This window comes from Podarcis melisellensis, assembly GCF_964234715.1.
Source record: "Podarcis melisellensis genome assembly, chromosome: 8".
In the NCBI taxonomy this organism is placed as follows: domain Eukaryota; kingdom Metazoa; phylum Chordata; class Lepidosauria; order Squamata; family Lacertidae; genus Podarcis; species Podarcis melisellensis.
In genome coordinates this window covers 43,429,444-43,445,106 of record NC_138540.1, presented here as the reverse complement: position 1 = coordinate 43,445,106, position 15,663 = coordinate 43,429,444, and the positions used below count along the sequence as shown (strand labels likewise).

At 48.2% G+C, this 15,663-nt stretch overlaps 1 protein-coding gene across 3 annotated transcripts in view; it reads right to left on the bottom strand.

Annotated features, from left to right (window-relative positions):
• Positions 1-760: 760 nt before the first annotated feature.
• Positions 761-15,663, bottom strand: part of TANGO6 (transport and golgi organization 6 homolog) — a 44,859-nt gene continuing 29,956 nt past the window's right edge. The window contains exons 15-18 of one of the 3 annotated variants that reach the window (XM_081922647.1): positions 15,185-15,337; positions 8,183-8,334; positions 4,922-5,035; positions 761-1,278 (exon numbers count right to left, since the gene is read on the bottom strand). In XM_081922647.1, coding sequence (XP_081778773.1) covers positions 1,102-1,278; positions 4,922-5,035; positions 8,183-8,334; positions 15,185-15,337 — 596 coding nt within the window. In that variant the 3' untranslated portion in view covers positions 761-1,101. Of the gene's footprint in view, positions 1,279-4,921; positions 5,036-8,182; positions 8,335-15,184; positions 15,338-15,663 lie in introns of those variants that run through there. The other 2 variants (XM_081922648.1, XM_081922649.1) reach the window with 2 other exon arrangements.

Sequence of the window (15,663 nt, the reverse complement as noted above, 5' to 3'; positions counted from 1 at the left end):
GAAAAGGGTTGGAGTGGTGGAAGGCCTTGCCCAGCAGCTGCCATTCCATACCTTCCTTTTATTGTATTGTGTACCGAAAAGGTGGACATACTGGATTTTGCCTTGACTGACTCTTTTCGTTGTTAGAGCTAAGCTACGAGGCTGCACTAGGTGAAGATTTTGGGGAGGACTAATCAGACAGCTAACATAGCAGTGGCCTTGAGTGTCCCTTTCTAGCCACCACAGAAGGGATGGCTGAGGACTGTTCAAGCTCCATCATGCCATTCTGAGGTGTGAACTTGTTCCCCTCCTGTTATTTCTTTAAAATACAATTTTTACAGAATTTCCAAAGTACAATTAGGTGTAAACTCGTTGAGCTGACTTCCTATAACTGAGTCATGCAGGATTTTTTAAAAAAAGAAATCTAGACAAATTTTCCTCTGCTTCATTTACAGTCCAAAACAAAAAGCAAAAGGCAGAATGGAATGCCCCAGTCAAGAGCCTGTGAAGGACGGGACCACACTTCAGCTTCATTTCATGCAAATAAGAAACATCCCATAAAAAGCAAGGAAGAGGATACAAGGCAGGAGTTCACGTAGGGCCAGCTGGTGACTTCACAGCCAACCAGGGATTACAGCCAGGGACTCTGCAATTCATGATCATAGCCACTCCTCTTATACCTGCTCTAAATTAGACTCCCTCTCCACTGGACACCATCTGCTACCAGCCAGGTGGGGTATGTGACCCTGGTCTATGAAGGCATGCACACTTGCCACACAAGAAAGTTTTCCCCTATTAAATTTATTGCATTGACTGATCCCAGCAGCAGCCCCAAGACAGTCCTTCCCTCCTAAGGGACACCCTTGAATAAGTGTCAAATTTCTGCAAAATCTGCCCGTGGGAGCAATGTTCTAGGCAGGCAATGGCCCAGTCTGCTCTCAGGAGCCACAGCTCAAGGACCAGCCACTCCCTCATTGCAGACTAGCACTTCTGAGGCCACAGGGGTTCAAGAGCACAGCTGCTCGGCTCCCAAACCCCACTTCCCTGAGAGACCCTGGTACAGTTCTGAGGTTGTGCCGCACAGTAGCAGGAGTCCTCTGATCCACTGGCACTTGTGCTTCCCTAAGGAAGGACCTCAATCTTTTTCTCAAGAGTTTGACGGGGAAACAGGAGCTGCCTCATGATGCCATCCAGCTCCTCCAAGGCCAGCTGTGCGTGAAGTACAGTGACCTCATCTTGTTCGCAGCGCACCACAAACTTCAGCAGGTGGTAGAGTTCCAGCAGCGCATCCTGGAGAACCTGGGGGGGGGCAGGGGAAGAGGAAAGAGAAAGTTGAATCAGGGTTGAGTGTGTGGGAGTGAACTATTTGGATCCCTAGTGCCTATAATGCATAGGCAGAATTTGGGAGAGTGTTCTTTCTGAGCACCAAACAAAGGCCAGACTGGCCTCTGCTTTGTCTTGAAATACTTTCTCAATAGTTTCTCACCTTTTTCTGAAGGAACTGATAGCCAGAAGATTGTCAGGATGAGGTTCAGGGGGAGAATACCTTTCCAAATTTCTCTAATCACGGTCTGCATGTGGGACAGCCAGGTAATCCCACCCAGACAAGCTTCTCATTAATGCTCAACACATTTTCTGCCTCCTCCACCTCCCACTGCACCAAGGGAGTTCTGGCCACTGAGGTCCTGCAGCAGGTGATCTTTGCAAAGCAACAGAGGCCTGTCTTGCATCTTGCAACAAACATGCAGCAGCAGATTCTGAAAACAGAAACTTTTATAGATAGGGCTTGCTGGAGACTGCCTGATGAATGCTCACTTCAGAAATAAGGCAAAGCCCTGTGGCTTCTTGTGCCCACATATCCACCACAGCAGATCAAAGCCTGGCTATGGGAACATAGGAAGCAACCTTATGTGGAGTCAGACCATTGGTCCATCTAGCTCAGTATTGTCAACGCTGACTAGTAGCAGCTCTCCCAAGTTTCAGACCGGGGTTCCTTCCAGCCCTATGCAGAAATGCCCAGGATTGAACCTCGGACCTTCTGCATGCAAAGCTGATGATCTACCACTGAGCTCAGGCACTTCCCCAATATAGGATCGATAGCCTTTGCCCCTGTTGAAGGTGTGACACCACTCTCTTTTCTGCAACACCATAGGAAAACACCTCCAGCAGGAAAGCATTGCACCAGTCTGGGAGATTCCCTCTTATTCCTAGGAACAACTGAGGTCATGATAGTGAGCTGTCAGAATGCTTATTCCACACCAGGAAAAGAAACACCCATTGGAGAGGCAGAGTTATGTGCAATGTCCAAAAGAACCTTTCATGCCCCAGAAGCCATTCAGCTGTCCAACCAACTGCGGTTAAAGGGCTCCCTTTGCAGCTGCCTGTCAGAAAATACTTTTGTCTAGATCTGTGCTAGAAAATTCCGTAAGCCTGATCTGGTCCCCAGAGCAATGTTAGCTGGCCCCTTGTAGACCTGTCACATTCTAGTCAAGGTGTGATAAAATGTTTATAACAAGTAAGAGCGAGGAATTAGTATACACCCATCTATCATCTTTTGGATTCTGAATCTAAGGTGCTCTACACACCCTTCTGCTTTGTCCAGGCTTCATTACAGACCCTGAGCACCTGAGATTAATTTGTGTAGTGAAAACACACTGCTGACCCTTGAACTACTGTACAGAGCTACCTGGTAATGGAGCTTGGAATGATCTAAACAGAGTTGCCTTGCTGCATGACACATTGAGAAAAGATAATGGTGATTTCCCAGAACTTTCAATGTTGGGAAAGCAAAACAGCAAAAAAGAAAATGAAAGTCAGTAAAAGCCAGAAAGCTGCAGATGGGAACCTGCACTGGGTCAAAACTTGCAAAATTGCAGCCATGATTGTGCTGGAGGTGAGAAGGCAACTCTTGTGCTGGTTCAGTTCAAATTTGGAATGAGGGCTCCCGTTCTCATTTTCTCCTGAGGTGCAGAGCCCAACAGGATGCAATGGGGTCATAAGGCAAAGAGTTTTGCTCAGCCTGAAAGGTTCCCAATTTCAACATGAGCTTGTGCAGGGGAATGAGAGAGCCACAGGAGCAACCAAATTGCGGGCCTGGCCTGCAAAGGTGTGTGCATTCGCAGAGGGCTGGACTTTCCCCCCCTTGAAAGGCAGTTGGAGAGTGACTTGTGCATAAATGCCCTTTTCATTTCAGGTGCCTGGCACTGAGGCTTCTGCCTGTCCAAAGGTAGAAAGAGAATCAGCCTTGCCAAAGAAACAGCACTGCTGTGCAGGAGAGGCAGAGAGTCAAGCAGCTTCTCTCAGAGCCCAGAATGGCTAGCCCATCCCCACAGGGCTTGGCTAGGAGTGAAGGTAGAAAGGAGCAGGAGGAAGAAGATACAGTCCCTGGGCTTCCTGGAGGGGGCACTCCCCAGTGTCCTGCCAAAAGAGATCCGCTGGTGGCAGCTTGCCCAGGGCTCCTGGCCTGCACCTGGCCAACCATGCCAAGGCAGCTCCACCTGATGCTACTGCGCTTTGAAACTCAGGTGGGCAGCCTGTAGAAGGTGCAAGTTCCAGCAGACCTCATTCACTATACACAGCCTCAATACAAGGAATACATCCCAAAACCCTCAGCAGTTTGGCAACTTGCTTATCAGCTTTGGGAAGTTTGCTGATTGTTTTTGAATTTTATTATTAACCATGCAGAGGCTCTAATGGAGTAACATTCATCTCCTATTCTTAAAAGGAAGTGGCCTGTGACACCATTACTGGGTTGGGGGCAGAGAGAAACTTGGAAATAAAAAATGAACAATTTATGTTATGGAATAATGAGGAAAGGGATTAAAATCCAAAAACCCTCCCCCAAAATACTCCTGCTCAATGAAGACCTGAAGATTTTCATTTCTCTGCTGCTACTCTGCAATTGTTTTATACCTGTTTGACAATGTCAGGGAAACTGCATGTATATTGTATTTGAGCTCCAGTGATATAAATTGGGTTTGGTACTAGCAGTCTAGTAAATACTAAAAAAATTAAATCCAAATATTTCCAAATGTCTTTTCCCTTTAAAAACTGCAAGGAGGATAATGCTTCCTATGCTTTCAAAACTTTAGGAAGTGTTTCCACCTCCCATTGTGTCGTTCATTCAAGGTTACTTCCACCCTCTGTAATAATCAAGGACAAGAGTGCAACAGCAGCAACAAGCTGAGAATATGGCTGGAGAAAAATCCTTGCAGGAACAGAATTTCCTGGGCCTGGATTGTGCTTCTACTGCCCTTTGCCTCAACTTGGGAGGCAATTCACCTTGGAAGGGCACCAGGGCAGTTCTAGAAGGCCACACCTTTCATTGACTGCCTGCAGCAACAATCAGATGAACATGATTCTTGTAATCTTTTTTCCAGTGAGTCAATGGTAGTTGCAAATGAAATTCCCACTGCTGAGATAGCTGGGATAGAACCAGCTGTGGCAGTCTGAGCCTTGCTGCAAGGATGCTGCCCACACAGGAAAAGGGAAGAGGCAGCCTTCAGTCTGCTGCCGGAAAGCAAGTCCTTTATTTTGTGAAGGTGGCTTAATGTGTTCAGACCTTAATGGGTCTTATTCTGAGTAAAAGACTGTTTGCTCTTGAGTATAGGCTTTCACTTTCAGTACTGAAAGAGGTTCTGTTGCTAGGCTATAGAGGGGAGAAGACCTACAGTTGAGACATGATAGGCAATTTTCACAACATAAATGGTGGCTTCTGGGCACCAGCTCAAGGTGCGCCTCTCCTTTTACTTTTTGTCCATTTTCTTGGGTGTTGGCCCCGTTCCACTTCTCTTCACACAGGGCACTTGCAGGGCAAACCACAGCTCTGGCCCTAGGGGGAGTGGGGAAAAACTTTTACCTCCAGTCTCAACCATAAAAACAGAGGAGCCTGGGCTACAGGGCATCTCTCTTTTGGGCAGAATCAAGAAGGGAAGCAGCTCACCTCCACCGCTCTCGTGCTGAGGCCACGCAGCAGAAGCACCACCACATGGACGGCTGCTCTCCGCACTTCAACCTGACCGTCGGTCTTCGCTATTGCTGTCAGACATGAGGTCACCTGTCAGACAGATAAAGTCATAGGCCCTATTAGGACAGGCAGACTACTTTGCCCACCTGTGATGTTCTGTGAGCTGGGGACTCAGGAGTGCCTGCACAGCAAACCTGAGCGCAAAATCAAAGCCCACCACACCAGAACAGTCAAGAGAATAGGAGGTTGATCTCTCCAGCCCCACCTAAAGACTGAACCTGGGACCTTCTGGATGCAAAGCAGATGCTCTGCCATTGAGCGACAGCCTTTGCTCTAAAACCCCTTGTGGAATGCTGCGCTAAGGAAACTTAAGTGAGAGAGGAAGAAGTTTTCTTCCCCATCTCGGTGGGAAGGGTCAGTATTGCAAACTCCTGAGCAAAGGCAGCTACTCCTGCCTTGGAGCTTATTCACATTCGTGGCATGGAAACTGCCACCCAGCTTGTGGTGAGTGGGCAGAACTCCTGTTTCCTGGCCTCCAAGGAGGTCCCTGCTGCTGGTTCTGAAACTGGCAGAGAAGCCTCTGCCCTGCACAGAGTTCCCCACTGTAGCCTCCTTCCTTCAGCTCAAGGGCAGCATTTCCCCCTCCCCCTCTGCAGCAGCTCCTGCTGAATCAGCTGGCACCTGGCCCGCTGCAGAGCCAGAAGCATCCTTCTCTCTCTCCCTCCTCACACATGGAAAAGTGCGGCTTGAAATCTGCACCAAGCCACCCACCTCCTCCCAGTGTGCTGCTGTAGATGCACGGGAGCTATAGCAATAGGCAGCAGCAGAGCTGTCATGCACAGCTCCTGACACCAAGAGGGCATTCACACCTCCTGCTATTCCAGCTTCAGCACTGCAGGAAGGAGGAGGGGAAGCAGCTGCTTTGCATGCAAAAGGCGCCTTGTTCAATCCTGCCAGGTGACACCTCTCCAATTAAAATAATCTCACATATGTAGCAGGTGATGAGCAAGCTTTCTCTTTTTGCACAATACCCTGGAGAGCCTGCTGCTGTTCAGAGCAGACACTGCTGAGCTAGACAGACAAAGGGTCTGACCTGCTACATAAGGCTGCTTCCAATGCACCCAGCAGGATTCTTTCAAACCTTTGTGGGAATGAAGCTTATGATCATTTCACCTAGATACCCCATAATGTGTTTTTTTAAAATGTATAAAAAACCCCAGCCTATTTTACTCACAGCTATTGAGGACAAAGGTTGTGTACGCACTATTGTCTTTAAGGCACATTAAAAGCACACAGACCCACACACCTCAAATAAACTTGGGGACTGGTTTGTTAAGGGTTGCTGTGAGGGGTCAATAATAGTGCCCAGAATTCTTTGAGGGAAAGAAGGTGATCTGAATGTGCTTCAAAGGTATAGTGTGAACACAGTGGTCCAATTATGGACTTCTTTTCCACCCCGTAGCCCTTTTCACATATACGTATGGGTGGCTTGCAGTTTCTCATCTGTGGTAGCAATTAGGATGTCATTCTGGTTTAACTAAACACCAAACAAAAGGCTGCAATATGTAGTGTGTATCTCTGCAGATTAGTTAACCCTGGACAGAGCTTCCATTAGGTTTCTCAACCCAGCAGGAAGGCCAGGGTCAAGTGACCCTGAAATGGCACACAACATGCCTCTGAACTTATTATCCTTGGAGGTAGCCCCCAAAAGCATTACTGTGCAGAATCCAGAGAACCGATCCCTCCTGCCTGTGAATACCAAGATGTACCGTACCTGCCTGGTGGGCACGTATTTCCATGGCACCCATCTCCATAGCACCGAAGTGCATCATTGGACGCAAGAGCATTCACAGCCCTGCTCCAGCTAGTTGTTGGAGAAGTGGCAGAGGGCAAATGGAAAACACAGACTTCTTGGCTGTTAAGGGTCCATTCAGCAACCTTCCAGGCAGCAAAAGGCAGACCCTAGCTTCCAGTAAGCCTTACTTACTGTACTAGGTCAGGGGTAGGCAACCTAAGGTCCGTGGGCCAGATGCAGCCCAATCGCCTTCTCAATCCGGCCTGTGGACAGTCAGGGAATCAGCGTGTTTTTACATGAGAAGAATGTGTCTTTTTATTTAAAATGCATCTCTCCCAAATATAGTCCAGCCCACCACATGGTCTGAGGGACAGTGGACCGGCCCACAGCTGAAAAAGGTTGCTGACCCCTGTACTAGATACTTAGCATTGTGCTTGGCCTGTGGCTCTCATCTCTGCAAAGGAAGCTGCCTTTTACCAAGTCAGGTCATTGGGTCCATCTGGCTCAGTCCTATCTGCAGTGAATAGCAGAGGCTCTCTAGGTTTCAGACAGGGATATTCCCAGCCTTGGCTAGAGACCCCAGGGGTTGAATTTGGAGCCCTTCTGCATGCAAAGCAGATGCTCTACCACTGAGCTACGGAGGAGGAGAAAATACAGATACAAAAACCCAGGAGAGGTTGGGGAGACTGAGGTAGGGTTGTGACTCATTGATAGAGCATTGGCTTTGCAGGCAGAAGGTCCCTGGTTCAGTTTCTGGCGTCTCTTAGCAGGGCTGGGGACGTCTCCTGTCTAAAACCCTGCAGAGGTGATGCCAGTCAGCACAGACAATGTTGAGCTAGATGGGCCAATAGCCTGACTCGGTATGAGGCAGGTGTTCCGCAGCTTGACACAGAAATGCATGGTTGTGAGTGTTCTGTCCCTGGAGCACCCAGTTGTGGCTCTGATGGACTTAACCTTGAAAGACACCAGTCAAACTGCCCATGTTTAATGGAAGATACCCAATTATCAAACAGCACAGGACAGTGGAGAGTTTATTAGTGGGCAGAAGGCGAAAGGCACTGGAAAGCATTACGCTGTCTGAAAAAAAGAAGTCTGTGAGAATGCCCTACAGCGGCCTTCCCCAACACAGTGCCCTCCAGATGCTTTGAACTGCAACACTCATCTGTCCCAGTATCACATGACTGTGCTGCCTGGGGCTAATGGGAGTCTAAAACATCTACCTGGAGTGCACTAGGCAGAGGGAGTATGTTGAAGGGGCTCTCAGAAGCCGAAGAGGCAAAAGGAATTCATAGCATGGGGGGTATATACCAGCACTAATCAGGCCACAGGTTTCCATTTGGGAGGAAGTTATATAAGCCCCCCCTTCCAAGCACGCCACCCCAGTAGCCTGCCATGCTCCAGTAACAACAAAAGCTTTAGAGAGGAGGTGATGTGGCCAATACCTCATGGACCACAGATCCCAGCTGAAAATGAAGTATCTGGCACAGCTCTCCCAGATTGGACAGGCTGCTTGCCCTAAGAGTGCCATCCAGATCTCTTGCTCCTCGCAGAAAGGCGTGGATCAGGTTGTCTCGGTGTGAGAAGGCCATGTCTCCTGTAAGAGTGGGGGCGGGGGAGAGAAAGGTTCTGATTATTTAAGTCACTCACCTTTTGCAGAACAGAGCTCTGTGCTATGGAGAAGAAATAGACACAAGAGATAGAGAATGTATTAAACTTATCACCCATGAAAAATACATAAAACTCTTGTTAAGCTTTGGCTGGGTGGGGGCCAGCACTGTTGATATCTCTTGGGGAAAAGTGGCCTGCTCCATGGAGGACACAATGAGATTGGCAGAGATAAGGAGCCAAGGACAAATGGAGACCCCAGGCTTTTGGTGTGTTGCCACCTCCCTTCCATCAGCAATGTTTTTCCAACTCACGTGTAAACCACCAGACACTGCAGGTGGTTGGCAGAGGATAGCTCTGCTGGAGATGGCAGCATCACACAGCCTGGACAATAAAGCTGTGGTGGTTTAAATTGAAAACTTATCTATCACATGGCAATGAGCTGCAGCTCCAATCTAGAAGTCACCTTGGCCAGCGGTGCTCTGCTATCGACCAGTCAAGATCACACGCTTTGGCGAGTGTTCACAGCTGACCAGGCGCCTGGCCCATCTGCACAACCCCCCCTTCTTATGCAACCATCCACTGGCCTGTGGCTCAGAGTGGTAGCTGTCAGCATGTGTGCCCATGGGCATCTACAATGTGACGCCAGTAGCAGATACATGAACAGCTGCTGGTGCAAAAAGCTCATTCTTTTCAGGGAAGGAGTGATGTGAACTTTGACCCGGAAGGATGTTTTCAATTCTGCTCTCACTACTGCTTGCCCTTACTTCCCCATCTATAAAATGGGAGGAAGGACACTTCCAAAATGACTCTGGTCACAGGGGCTGAAAGGCTCCGGTCCAGCCCTCTTAATCTTTGCAGTCAGTTCTGGACCACAATGCTGCAAAAGTCCCTGGGATTTTGTATGGGGTAGTGAGTAGGGCTGTGGGTGTGGAAGTAGCCGTATTCCTGTGCCTCAAAATGGTTGCTGTTAAGATGCCCAAACTCAGAACCATGAAGAACCAACCCATGTAAAATGGATCTAGGGGTCTTGGTAGACCACAGGCTTAATGTAAGTCAACAATGTGAAAAAGGTATCACAGTTTTAGAAGGATATTGGCAAGTTTGAATGTGTGCAAAGGAGAACAACCAAGATGATAAAAGTACTGGAAACCAAGTCTTATGAGGAACACTTGAGGGAGCTGGGTATATTTAGCCTAGAAAAGAGAAGCCATTTTTAAATATATGAAGGGGGGGTCACATGGAGGATGGAGCAAACTAGTTTTCTGCTGCTCCAGAGGATGGGACCTGAACCAGTGGATTCAAATTACAAGAAAGGACAGCAAGAGCTATTCAACAGTAGAATGAATTACCTCAGAAGGAGGTGGACTTTCCTTCACTGGAGGTTTTAAAACACGTTGGGTGGTCATCTGTCAGGCAGCTGTGATTCCCGCATTGCAGGTGGTTGAACTAGATGACCCTTGGGGTGGATCCCTTCCAATTCTACAATTCTATGATTCTAGATTCTATGATTCGCATGCAACAGAAGAGAATGTGGCTGTCATGTCAGTCCCAAGGGGGTCAGGCAGAAGGTAACATCATGCCTTTTACTAACGACACCAATTTAATGCCAGTCTAAGAGTACGCCAGCTTTCTTTCAAGTTTCACAAAATTATCCATCAGAGAATGGAGAGGAAGCAAATATACACAACCTGGATTTCTGTTTGCCCATTCAGAGGCCACAGCAGACCAAGTGCATTAGAAACAGCAATCCGATTGCGCTCCTTAACCCATGACACAGAACAGCAAAGGGCAACAAGTCTAAAAGGAAGAGCCAAAAGACTTTTGCTCTGTGGCAACTGCTCCCCCACCCGCTGCCGCTGTGACTAAGTAGAACCAGTGGGGTGTGCAAACTTGCTGCTGCAGAAATATTGGGTGGGTGGGGGGAGCACAATGAGGCAGGACTGAATGTGGGTTTATTCAAGCACTCAGACAAGAACAAGAGTTACATGAGAGGCCACTTCTGCACTGGATACACCCTGGCGCTTCCTGCCACACTGTCAGGCAGGCACAGGATGAAAGGGTAATCCCTTAATTTTCATTAGCCGCCTCTCTGGTTCCCCCTGAATTCCAAAGCATACAAATCCCCCCCCCCCTGGTCTTTGTCTCACCTGCATGTCAATGGGACAAAAGGCACACACATATGCATCTGCCCTGAAGGGGCTTCAGCCATGGAGGAGGAGTGGGGGAGGGATGCCAACTGAGGGTACCTCTGCTGCTGCACAGTTACAACCTTTGCTCTGTTTTCTCAACTCTTAAGCTAAGAACCAACCTCAAATTCTGTATCTTGAACAACTTGTGCATAGTAAGCAGAATCTTGTAGATATCTTTATTCCACAAAAATCCATTTTGGCTCTGTGACCAGCACAAGCCCAGCTTTGGTCTCAGGTACCAGCTGCCTCTGCACACACATTTTCAAACTGTAAAGTCTATAGTGGTCGTACTTGGGGTGAGATGGGGAGCTGTCTACTCTGCTGAAGGAAATTAGCTTGCATCCCTCGTAACTGTTAACCCCCCCTTGGTGGGATGCAAGGCCTGCAGTGCACCAACCCACCCAGGGTGTCAGAAGCATCTCCCTCCCAGGCGCCCCTAGACAGCTGAGGAGGAGGAGGAGGTCTAATTATTATGACTCTTGCCTACGAAAGCAGCACTTTGCCTGGGTCAGGAGCTGAATGAACAAAGCAGGTTCCCTCCCAGCCCCCTCCCCCATGCAGTGAATGATCCCTGAATAAGAAGAGGAAGTGTCTCAGCTGACATCCTGGGGGAAGGTTTAATGTGTTTAAACTCAATTGATAATGCAAATCCTTCAGCAATGCCTGGAAGGGGGAGAGGAGAAGCATCTCTTTCCTCCCCACCCCAAGAGAAGAAAAATGAGACTACACAGGCACATATAAGCCACAGTTCTAGCTGCTCCCCCCCCCAACTCCTGAAGTTACACACAACAGGGGTCAGGTTGCACAGATTCCCTTTCCTTCCTTAACCGTTCCAGCCAGCTGACAGATCTCAACTTGTCTTCAGCTTTCTGCTGCCTGAAGAAGAAAATCTGCTTTCTAATGAGGGCTGACATGAAAGCAGCAGAACTGTTGCAAACCAGCCGCTCCCTCCTGGGATGCAGGCTGGCTGCTTGCGCAGGAGTTGTCCCTTTGCAAAAGGCACCCCAGAGCTTAGGGCATTTGCTGCAGTCAAGACCTGCAGGGCAGGGTTCGCCTAGGCACCCCACCTCCGGGCCTCCTCCTTCCCAGAGCATCACTGGAGTCCTTCTCCTCAGCAACAGATGCATCTGTGCCATGATAGAGCAGATGGGTCAAAATTAGGCCCCTTTTGCTTCCAGCAGTAAGTCATAGTTTTGTAGTGTTGCAACTCTCGCTATTACACTACCACAAAGGCAGAATAACCAACATTACTTTGGAAAGGTTTTCCTCCAAACCAGAGATACCAATATCCAGAGGTGCAGAAGGGTTTTTGCCACAGCCAGCACTCCCTGCAGCTGTTTGGAGCAGAGACAACCCCAAAGCAAAGCAAATCCCAGAAAAGATTAGCAGCAGGGGGTGGGGAAGGAAATCCAGTGATTTTTAAGAATAGCGAGCACAGTCTTAAATAGTGCTGTAGTGTTGAAAAATGTGAAGACATACAAAGCACTTTGGTTTAATTTGGTCTATAAATAGACAACTAGTTGGTGCATGCCAAATAGGGGGCTGTGCTGATAGCGGTGCAAGAACCAGGGTGGGTAGGAGTGGCACAGGCCGGGAGTGAAGTATGACACCTCAGCAGCCTCAAGAGACCCTCATTCAGATCAACAGCCCCACACCCATAATGTATGACCAAGCAGTGGGAGAAGCCACAACACTCACAGCCTCATAGCTGCAGTCCCCAGGGGTGTTGGGGTGTGTGTGTGTTTGTGTGTCAAAGCCCAGGGCTGTTGTGGGGGGGGGTCAGGGGGCTTGAGCTCCAAGTCTTTTCCCCTGGGGTGGATATCTCCTGTACCTTCTCCCCTTTATTTCTTTAAATTACTCCCCCTCTGAAACTTAGCCTCAGTTTGCATTAGTACATGCAGATTTGTTTCATGGGCCTGGGGCCTCAAAATCCTTTTAAGTCAATCACTGAGCACCTAAGTGGCCAAAGTGCTTCCATTCATTAAAAAAAAACCAAAAAACTTCTAGAAGATTAACAATAAAAAGCAATGGGAATAGGGCAGAAAGATAAGGAAATTGTGACTTGAAAAGCCTTCCTGATGTTTAGCTGACTAGGAAGGACAGGGACCACCCCCCTTCCCCCAAAAAGCACTCTTGCTGGGGGCAGGGAAAGCAGGAGGAGCAGCACCTTGAAAAGAAAAAGAAAGAAAAGAAAAGAGAGGAGGGTAAAGCCCTGACACACAGGGGAGCAATTATGCTATTATCTTTAAAGAAAGGGCCCTTTGCCAGCAGCAACTCATCAGTGAGCCAAGAGAATTTTCCAGCCCATGAGGTGTCTGAGTGCACCTTCTTTCTACCTACAAGAAGAAAAAGCAGCTGCACAGACCAGGCACAGCAGTGGGGAGCGGGGAGTAGAGGGTGCGCCAATCACTGCCAAAAGGGCAACATAGCATGCTCTACCTTCACAATTGGAGGTAGTATATGTTTCTGGAGGACCTAACCAGAAGCCCAGTAGTGAAGGTGGTTGTGTTGCCATGGAGAAGCTCCCCTCCTCATCCCTGAAGGGCAGCAAAACCAGAGAGAGGAAGGGGGCAAACAGGTGGGTAGATTCATTCAGGAGATCTGAGCTGGTACCAGCTGTGCTCTGTTTGAAGGCAGTTTTGCAAGAATCCAATGCTACGTATGCTTGTGTGACAGGATTGCTTGTTTGCCAGGCATCGATGAACCTGCTCATAAAATCACAGACCTGCTGAGGAAAACAAAACTCTGGCATTGCTTTTGCACATGTGTGAACTTCAAGGAGTTACTTCAAAGAGCCATTGGGCTGTATCCAACTAAGTTATCCTTGGACTAGATAAGATTAATGGGCCTAACTTAGCCATGCTCATTCCTTTCAAGGGGTCTGCTCCAAGGAATGCTGGGCACAATTCATTGTGCTGAATGCCAACAGTTAAGTTGGAACAAGGCCTATAACCAGGTGGTTAATTGCCAAATTTCACAGCCTGGAGCCTTGTCTCTTCAGAGGCCCCATTCTTTGCCCAGAAATGCTAAAGTCTCTTAGAATATGATTTATGCTTGGAGTGGGCAACCAGTCACTCAGAAGAAGCACACAATATTCCGATTTGGTCTGAGTGAAAGGGCAGTCAAGGTAGATGCAGCTTAGCCCACAAACAGGAGTTTTCAATCTGGGGGTGCATGTTGTACTTTGGAAGCTTATCAGAAGATCAGTATTAATGGCAGAGAGGCTTCCTCACCACCACAACCACCTCTTTCTTGCAATGCATGATCAGATGGAAGTGTCAGGAGTGTTCTAGGTCACCTGTTCAGTACATAATGGTCAACAGCATGGCCCTGGTGCCTGAGTGTGCACATGCCCCAGGATCATTTACATCATGCAGGGCTTCTCAAGCAGACAAGCTGATGTCAAATAGGCCAGTTCCCTCAACGCAAAAAGCGTGAAAATCAGAAGAGGTCCTCACACACTGAACATCTGTTTGAGAAAATATTTATTTAGCTGCCACAGAAGCCAAACCAAGGAGGAAACCCTGTAATCCCCCCTCTCTTTTATCAAACTAAAAGATTTAAAAGCCAGTCTTTTAGCCATTTTCTGCTTCAGACAAACAGGTGGGATGCACAGATGGAGAAACATCTGGGCCAGATGGTAGTTTAATGAGTTAGGCTCAACATATATAAAGCACAATAAGGCTAAATTGGCCAAGCAGGATTTGCAGCACAGAGTGCAGGGAGCAATCTGTTCGCTGGCAACAGCAGTGGACAAAAGACTCGAGATGGCTGTGGTGGCACCATCAAGACTGGCTCGTGCACCCTGCTAAGCTGGCACCTGTCCCCCTAGACCCCAGTTGTGTAGAGGAGCTTGGATGCCAGCAAGAAGCAATCACTTTAACAAAGAAAAACCTTTAAAGAAAGGCCTAGGTTCCAGAGAACTCAGGCACTGTCATGCCCAGACAAGTCACAGGGCTCCAGTCTTAGGGAAACAGCAGGCAATGCAGCCAAGTTTTATAATGGTGCCTTGTAACATGCAGGAAACTGGTGGGCAATTCCTGAACTTCCATTTATGGGGAAATGAAGCAAGGAGAAAATTAATAGTGCCGTTAAATAGCATGCACAGATTCTAATACAACTTGAGGCCTAGAAAAAGGAGGTGACTCATTCCCTTAGACATGCCTAATTTTCCTTTGTAAGGGCAGGGCATGCTGTGTTACTCCAATCTGTGCCAGAGGACGTGACTCCAAAGCCAGGGAAGGTTGACCTGGGTGGGTCCCAACAGTAGCTTCCCCTGCTGTAAGTTTGGTGCTTAGGCACCTGAAGGCAAAGATGCTACTATGGAAGAAGGAGCAGCGATCTCTTCTAGCACGGCTCTGACCAGGTGGAATGTTCTGCCCACACACTGAACAGCAAAGCTAGAGGCATCTGTAGATTGTGAAGGCTGGGTACCAAGCTGCCAAGGAACATCAATGCTGTTTGGCACTCTGCACTTAGTACAACCAGTTGTGGGTTTTATATCAGTAAATGAGCATTACTCAACTTCCTGGACAAGCGTGATTATAAAGCCAGCATAGGCCTCCTCAGAGAGCCACATGTTCTGGTGCTCCACACGCTGCTGGAGCAGCTCTGGCACAAAATTCCCAGTGGGAGCTGCAAACTCACCTAGTGCCCGTGTGATGCGCATCAGGGCCTCCCCCACTTTCATCCTGGTCTCTACCGTCTGTGCTTCCTGTGTGCCTGGATGAGCGCTCCCATATTGGGCCAGCAGGTAGGGAAGGACTCGCTCTGGGAATGCATCCGACAGCAGCACAACACCTGAAGATCAGGAGAAAGATGTTAAGTGATTAAGTTAACTTTATGAGAATATAGGTTTTGGAAAAGCGTTAAAATGATATACACTGAAATTCAACCAGGGGGACATGAGAAAGTCGCTTAACAATGTTAATAAGATTAGTCTTAATAAGGTTAGGATTTATGTTTGTTTGTTTGTTGGTGTGTTTAAAAATTTATGGAAAACCAATAAAATTTATTTGGGGGGGGGACACTGGAAGATCAGGAGAAAGAGAAGCACCAGGGAGTGACATAGAAGGCAGGCATTGGCAACTGTGTGGACCGATGTCCAAGATGCTAGTGGGGATACT